The sequence below is a fragment of the Ursus maritimus genome, unplaced genomic scaffold, assembly GCF_017311325.1.
Source record: "Ursus maritimus isolate PB19 unplaced genomic scaffold, ASM1731132v1 scaffold_22, whole genome shotgun sequence".
Lineage (NCBI taxonomy): Eukaryota > Metazoa > Chordata > Mammalia > Carnivora > Ursidae > Ursus > Ursus maritimus.
This window is the reverse complement of record NW_024424675.1, coordinates 37,391,938-37,400,623: the sequence shown is the minus strand read 5'-3', so window position 1 is coordinate 37,400,623 and position 8,686 is coordinate 37,391,938. Positions and strand designations below refer to the sequence as shown.

At 39.9% G+C, this 8,686-nt stretch overlaps 1 protein-coding gene across 1 annotated transcript in view; it reads right to left on the bottom strand.

The window, feature by feature from the left end:
• Nucleotides 1–756: 756 nt before the first annotated feature.
• PARD6B (par-6 family cell polarity regulator beta) overlaps nt 757–8,686 on the bottom strand; it is a 16,559-nt gene continuing 8,629 nt past the window's right edge. Inside the window, exon 3 of the mRNA XM_040638471.1 lies at nt 757–5,084. Within this exon, the coding sequence (XP_040494405.1) occupies nt 4,261–5,084 (824 nt within the window). The 3' untranslated portion in view covers nt 757–4,260. The remainder of the gene's footprint in view (nt 5,085–8,686) is intronic.

Here is an 8,686-nt window from a genome sequence, read left to right as displayed (position 1 = left end):
AAAATGTTTGAAAGCCATTCTGCTACAGTATCTTTAATAGGGTGACTCGCATTGAGACACCTCCAGTTCACACCTATCGACCTGTCCTGTCCGTAGAATTAATAGCAAACGCACTCTAAAGCGTCCTGATATGGATTATAAATTATAGTCGCTCTTATTTTAAATGCTTGAACTCCTTCTTATAACAAAGTACGGTATACGTTAAGTATGCTTGGTGGCCAAAAAAGAATTTCAGCCTTTTTTAAATAAGAAGAATGAATTTATGTTATTTGTATAACTGAAAAAAATTTCAACGTTACCTATACTAATCCTGTATTAAGTAACTGTTCTCCATTCCTTGGGATTATAATGAACTAGTTAACTAGAATAAACTAGAAAATAATTATTTCCTATTACATGAAGAACATTGGTTTTGGAATAAATACCATTTCCAAAAGAGAGGCTTCTTTTGGGAAAGAAGGTGTCCCTGGGAAAACTGGGGGCACTGGGTGGCTCAGTCGGTTAAGCGGCTGCCTTTGGCTTGGGTCATGATCTCAGGGTCCTGGGCTCCATGCTCAGCAGGGAGTCTGCTTCTCCCCCGCCCCTCCCCCTGCTCATGCTCACTCTCTCTCAAATAAATAAAATCCTAAAAAAAAAGGGAAAACTAAATATAGATTGTAAATAAAGTACGAACTCCACTGAATTTTAATATTAATTTATAAAATGCACAGACTTTATAAAATACAATTTAGGGACATTATCTTTTAAAGTATTCTCTAAATCTTACAAAGTAATTTCCTTTATAATTTACCTTCTAGTAGCCAGTCAGACATCCACCCAATGACACACCAGGAGGCACGGGGAGTCTGCTTTAGCCTGCAGCTAACAGCCACCATCACTCGGTAATACACTGTCAGAAAGACTTTCAATGCCTTGTAAGACACCCCAACACCTCTGTGTAGGAGCTCAACTGCCAAATCGTTGACGTAGACACTTAAAGCTTCATCACCCACAATTAAACTGCCATCAACCCAAAAGGCGATCACAGCGAACAGCCAGTTGCTGGTAACCATTAGCTGAGCACCTGAAGGCATACAATCAGAACAGAGGCGCTAATTTCTCCTTGCAAACTTGTTTTTTCCTTAAAATCAAACTTAACTCTTTACCCAGAACTAAAGACTTGGAAGCAGCAGGGATTTAAGATACAAACAACACTGGGGTCCTATTTTGGGGGGTGAAAGGGATGTTTTAGTTCCATACCATCGTTTCATAGATCCTGAAACCCAGAGATAAGTGTCAGGTACTGAATGCAACACAATCCTTACCAATCAGTGATGTAAGGAGTTCTATGTAGATGACGCTTATTTTTTACTCAGGATTTTCAATCTGTTTTTCAATTGGGGGAAGGCATCAGAAGGCTTATCCTCCACCCTGGCTGACAGAGTTAGTGCACAGATCAGCTCAGCCAACGACAGTGATGGATTTGGGATTAGAAACGGCTCAGGAGGAGGGTCTGATCTATCTCAGGGCTTTTCCATCGTCCAGTACAAAACGAACGCGACCCGTATGGGCAATGCCAGCCAGGGTGGTAATAAATAGCGTAACTAAGTGAATTTGAATCGCAGAAGACCAACTGTCCCATTACAAACTACTTTTGCCTTGTTGCAAATCATCTTACTGCAAATGGTAACTCTGCAGTATCACACGTTACCTCTCACACAACCAGAATAACTACATTTTAAATGCTATCGTCCTGCACATAATCATATGCTCACACAGAGTTGCAGTCAATGTATACACAGCTTGGCGTTTATCTTTTAAAAATTAAAAGTTAAGGAAGCCAGGGTATTATCTTCTTCCTACTCATTTTATATAATGAGTGCTTGGTAAATATTTGTTGGGTGACTTTTCATATATTTGCAAACAAGAAAGTAGCCTTTATACAAGTCTATCTTTATTTGTAAAAAATAATATGCAACTAAAACTAATTTGATTTTTAAAATCAAAGTTCATTTAGTGATAATGTACATTTTATAACAGTTGTAGTAAAATACTGACATTTGATAGTTTAAACAAAGTATCATTCATGTAAAAATCATGTTGTCGCATGTAAAATTTAATTAGAAAATTCATAGTTCACAAAAGTACATATATTTTGTTGATAGCTCATGAGAACATTTTCATAAATTTACTCAAGATACAGAACAAAATTCACAGTTAGGCTTGACATTTAGTACTATAAAATTTTATGCTGAATCCACTGATATTTCTGTTAATAAGGTACACTTGGAATAACCGATTCTGACTATCAACGAACTGACATTTGATTGTATAACCAAGATCTATTGGTTTTACAATACGTCTAGTAATCAATTATCTCACCAATAATTTAAATGAGAAATCTAGTTTTAACACCACTGACATATACCCTTGGCAGGATAATTAAAATAAAAAGCACTAGCAGCTTTGATTTCCATTTTCATGAATGCATACAAGACAAATCTGTACTTTATAGTTAAAATTTGTACAAAAAGTCAAGCCCTGAAGTATTTTTCCCCCAAGAGAAAAGTTTGGATGTTAAAACTTTGTTAAAAAAAAAAGAGAGAGAGAGAAAGAGAGAGGTAGTGTGTGAAAGGATTTTTACTTAATGTGTTGAACCCCTGCACCACTTATAATATAAATGAAATTTAACCTACATGTTAACATTTTGCCGTTCAAGAGTCAAATTTCTATACCTCACAGAAGGTTAAGGCTGGAATGCCATTAACAAATAGTGGTAGAGAAGTGGAAGAACTTGGGTGAATTCAACAAAAGTACATTGCATTATATAATGCTGTGCAGTTACTAGTTCAGTGATCATCTGTTTAGTGGTAACGTGAACAAAATACATGAAGTATTCTGAGTCAAGTGGCCTTCCTTCAGTCCAAGACTTCTTCATGTATCTTTACCGTAGAGAGAAAATATCCTTCAAAACGGAGTCACTTAATTCTTCATTGTTTCCGTAGCACGCGGCTGTTACAGAGGTACCCATTCTAGCCCTACCATAAAATTAATTAATAAATAACTCTGAGAGAAATAGCCATAAGCCACAGGGAGCTTATGTGCTTCACACGATCCTGGGTTTCTATATACAGGCCCACTGTAGCGCTCGTGCACGCCGTACGGGGAAATCAGGCGAGGAATGGAAGTCAGCAGCCTTACCCTTCACTTGTTCTAAGTGGATGCATTGGAAAGCAATAAATAGCCTCATAAAATTAATAGCAATAAACTCTACCTGTCCAAGGTGAATACTCTATATTTCTTCATAAAGTGTAGGCAGTGTTCCTAGAAATCCCATTAAGGAAAAACCAAATAGCTCACATAAAAAAGTGCACGTCTGTCCTGTGTGCAAAAGTCTCTTAATCGGGGTGCATCTTTAATCCAACCTGATTCGTACTACTCAAATACAACAGCAGAGTATAAAAGCACACCAACGAAACACACACCAACAGCAAAAGCAATGATTTCCGATGAGACGGGAATGAGGGCGAGAGGAGATGAAGGGGGTCTCACGTATTACCAGTTAATGGAACTGCCTTTTGCGACATTAAGTCATATGTACGTGGAATGAGTCTGTAAATGTGAAAGCTATAGGATGAACAAGGTTGAAACCTGAACAACTGTTAGAGTTTAATTCAGGAACATGGTTTCAATGCTTTATGACATAGGAAGCAACTCCCCAAAACAGGCAATTGGTTTGATTTCTTAGATATCAGAAAAAAAAAAAAAAAGGATTTGAAAAAAATTACTTGTAACAATTAGCAACAGGGGAACAACACTAAAAAATCAAAATAAAATACAGGGAACACTGGGGCTGAGGTCCCCAAGGTACCGAAGGACAGAATCAGACTTCTTCACATTAGAATTTTAAAAAAACACAGTTAAAGGAAAAGCTAACTGGGCTCTGCACAGCAGGTTAAATACGCAACCACTTCGAACGGAAATGATCTGGTCCTCTCATAGTTCTGAGAATGTGCTCTAACATTCAGTTCTCTAGAGACAAAATAGCAGAAGCACATGATTTCATTAGCAAAGGCCCCTTTTAGGTTTAGACTCACCTCTGACAAACTGAAGTTTACATTAACAATTATCAAACTACTATTTTAGTAACATTTTAAGCTTGCAATATTATTTTTCTCATGCCTACTCCAGGTCACTGGTTCAGAGGTATATATGCTTTGAACTAGCCAAATTTACAAGTCCCTTCGGCAGCCTCACTCCGAAGACATTCAGACAAAGGTTTCATAGTGTTATGATCGTCCCATCTTCTTCTAAGAGTTTTTGACCCGGAGCATGTGTTTCTGTGTTTGTGCCACTTGCTACAGGTGCTAAGCTCACTTCATTAGAAGGAATAAAACCATTCTGTCCAGACTCAAAATTGAGTTCTATTTGCGTTAATGATTCGAGGCTCTCGGTATTGGGAACGGCTTTAGGAATCTGCTGTGGCACTCCGTTATCTTCAATAATAATGTCATCTTCATCACTGTCTTCGTCCTCTGGCTCAAAGCTTGGTTCTACCTGCTGGGGATAGCCCAGGAGGCTATTATCTGTGGACTGGCCAGAGCTGCCGGAAGTCCGACTGTTCCGAACAACATTATTCCTCTGGTTTGCTGGTCTCACTGTTATAATGAGGTTGCGGCTGTTGGCGATCATCATGTCTGTTACTTGATCAAGACTCTTCCCTGAAACTTCTATGCCGTTAACCTCTAAAACTTCATCATTAACAGCTAACAGTCCTGTGCTTTGAGCCAGGCCTCCTGGGACAAGTCTGGATATAAAGATCCCTGGGACCTTCTCTAAGCCATGCGGTGTGACCCTGACACTGGAGCCATCCCGGATGTAGAATCCTAAGGGTTTCTCGGTGCCGTACTTGTAAAGACGAACCCTACGATGTGTTTCTGGGAGAATATCCACGTCTATAATAGAAGACACGGGTCTGAAGTCTTGGGGCATACTAATGACTATATGTGGCTTTTTTCTATGGTTGTCAGGACGCAATACATTGGTTAAAACATTCTTCTTCTTTATTAGTGTGTCTGTACCAAAGGCACTGTAGTCTGCTTCTTCTGTTTAAAAATAAAATAAAATAATTATAGAAATGATGTAAAAACACCCATTTTATCTACAGCTGAATCTATACAGAAGAGATAACTCACATGTATTTGGTACATAAACAATTTAAATATTAGTTTATTTCTAATCAGATCAAAATGTAGTGCGGCAGTACCATCTGCTGTACTAAAAAGGAACCACTAGGTGGCCCTCTCAAGCACACATCGTAAAATCCCAAATGTTCAATCCGCTAAAACTCAAGGACTATTTAACAGTGAGAGGGGAAAATGAAATTCTGATAAGCTTAACAAACACACTCTTGAACAACATTTCAAATGAGTTACTTAAAACGTATTTTTCCTTCATTCGTTTAAGAAATTCCACGTTGCCTATTTCTTAACTCAACGATATAAAATGGGCCACTTTTGAGTCCCAAGGTAAACCAAGAGAATGAACCTGTACTATACAGGCTGGCGGGGCAGGTGATGTAATTAAATGAAACAGATAAAATGCATGAAATGATCATGTAAATTAGATGAACCTATATCTAGAACTTAGGAATTTTGGTCTTCTGCGAATAAACGTTCTCCCTCAGGTTTCCAGGGGTGTTCTTAATCTTCAATTTCCTCACTTTTGAAAGAGGCTGAAGTCCAAGATTTAACTGTTTTCTTCACTGTGTGAAAAACAAAGAAGCGCAGAGGACCCTGTCTCCGCGGTGATGCCGCAGACGACGCGGAGTGGGAGGACTGGCCAGCGGGAGCGCTCCAGCCTCACTTAACGGCATCGCTGCCCCCGTGCCAGGTAGGCTTTCCTCCACTATAGGATTTTGTGTGGCCAAATCCCATTTGCCACGGAGCCTTGTTTTTTAAGTAAAAATGTTTTCGTTTTTAAATGCTGACACCTAATTAAATATCAACCACACAAACCAGTTTGAATCAAACAACAGAAGCAGGTTGCATTCATGCTTCCAGCCAGCAATCTATAATCTCTGATGGAAACTAAGAGAGACAGGGCACCTAAAACCAGATAGGCCTTCTGAAATCATACTGCTGAAGGAAAATACCTACGAACAAAACACCTCATCAGAAAACTAGAGGTCAAAAAAAAAAAAAAAAAAAGGAAATGAAATTAACATCAGGCGTAAAACTTGAAATCACGTTTCAAAAATAACATAGGAGAAACTAAAAGGTCAGAATCTTTAAGGATAAAAATGTATTTCCTAAGAACAAAGGAGACAAAAGCCCCCTCCCGCAAAGAACTAGTTCAAAATCTTAGTCTCAGCTACTGCTCCAGATAATAGTACTACCACCGTACTATGATTGTACAGGATTCAGTTCATATTCTTTCCCTTGACTCTCACACTGTATTGATAAATATTATCATCTTTACTCTATAAACCAGGAAATTAAGGGCACGAAATAATGATTAAGAGTACAAAATACAGAGAAAAGACTGGACCTTAATTTTCTTACTAGGCCGATAACTTACCCATTCACAGAATGAGTATTAAGTGTCAGGTGTGTGTTGGAGTATGGAGAACTTTTTTTTCTCATGCTGCTTCAACATTCTTCAAAAGCTAGTTGCAAAGAAATATACGAGACTAGGGGTACCTTAATTTTTGGCATTTCCCCCTCTGGGGATAATTCTGTCTTTATTTATAAAGTATCTACACCCTGTTCTTACAGCAACAAATTTATAATTTGGCTTTGGAAATTAACCCACTGATACAAGAAACTTTTTGGCAACATTTGACCAAAAGCCTATCAACGATAGTCTTCTACTGAAATGTGTTTTCTCAGAAGTATGTATTTTCATTTTAAAACAATCAATTAAGAAAACCCACATAAGATTTATAAGGAAAATTCCAGACCATACACACTGAGAACAAAATTAAGTTGCCTACATGGGAAACCTGACCAAAAAAAAGAAAACAACCCCAAATCTGCATAATTTGGCATCGCGTCCAGACTGTTTGAATGCTCTCTGCTAAATTCTCAAAAGCAATATGCCCCAGCACAAAGGCACCTTTGTTCTCCCATCTAGCTAATCAGTTTCCAGCCACTGGGAAAAGAAATATTTTGGCAGAAAGCCAGGGTGCAGAGTGTTAGTTTAAAGTGTAAAGGTGACTGTCCACAGGGAACCGAGAGTTCACTTTCTACCTGAGTCTGTGTCAAAGCACGAAACTCAGAATAAGATGAAAAGTTTGCAAACCTGGTTCACAGCAGCCTCCCCCGCTGTAAAAACCCAGGCTTATGCAACAGTACATGATACAGGCTTAGACGGCAATCCCTCCCTCACCCCAAGCCTGTCCCTCTGCCACAATCTCGGCTGACGGCAATCAACAAGGATCCACTTGGAATGCCTCGGAGGAGCCAAACTGCGTGTCTCAATTCCTTACAAGCAGAAAGCTCCTGCGCTTTACTTCCAGAGGAGCCCTGCAGGAACTCCCCTCCGGACCTCTTACTGTTTAAACAGTTAAATTCCAAAAAGCCTGGTTATCTCATTTCTTAACTCACAGGGAGTCGCAAGTCACAGATTCAGAGCAGGTGGTAAGGGTCCACCAGTGAGTGGCAGGCACAGACACAGGAAGTAAAAGCCTACAGTGTTAAAGCAAATCTGGGGAGAAAAAAATACCCATATAAATATCTGGGGAGAAAAAAAAAACAAACCTCATATACACCCCATCATCATCCCTGTACAGTAACAAAACAGTAACAGTTCATGGTAGGGTCATCAAGAAAGTTCAAGATTATGACCCATTTGAAGTTCTGTGAGAAGACAGGGAAGAATGAAGTAATTTTTGAAATTATTCTATTCCAGGGTTGACCACCTTCTCCCCTCCAAGAGCAGCCATTGGCCATACAGAAAGGAACGAAGTGTGGCTGTGTTCCAAGAAAACTTTATTTACAAAAACAGCTAGCAAGCCTTGTTTGCAAACCCCTGTTCTAATCCAAAATGGTTAAATGAACTAAATTTGGCAACTTTAAAAGGATTAAACATCACCTAAAGCAATATTCAAAGTATGCAAATCCCTTCACTTCCTAATATAAGAAAAACCAATCACCAAACATTTCAGAAGCAGGCGATGTGGCCAGGCCTTGCGTCCTGCACTGCGGATTCAGGGAACAGAAGAGATTCGGGCGGTGCTTGCTCTCACGGTGCTTACAGTCTATAGGAGGAGACGGCAATGAACACTTGCAAACAAATTATGACAAAGGGGCCAAGAGCCTGGGTGTAGATACAGTGAGCTTTGGCAGCCTAGCCTCCTTGCAGGGTGAAGCGGGGCTTCTCCAGGGGAAGTGAGGTTTGTGCTGAGATCAGAAATGAAGCCAGTAGCTAATCAGGTAGAAGGGAGGGAAGAATGTTCCCGGCACAGGGTGCAACAAATACAGCGGAGGGCAGGTTGGGGTAGACGAAGAAATCCAATAGGGAGGGAGGCGTGGGAGAAGGAGGAGCCAAGAACCCAGTGAGAGGCAGCCAGGGGCCAAGCAGACGAACAGGGCCTCCCGGGGGTGTAGGATTGTGGACTTCAGCCTAAGGGCAATGGGAAGAACACTAAAGATTTGGGTTTTTCTATTAAGCTCACCCTGACTGGAGAGTGACCCTGAGGGAGACC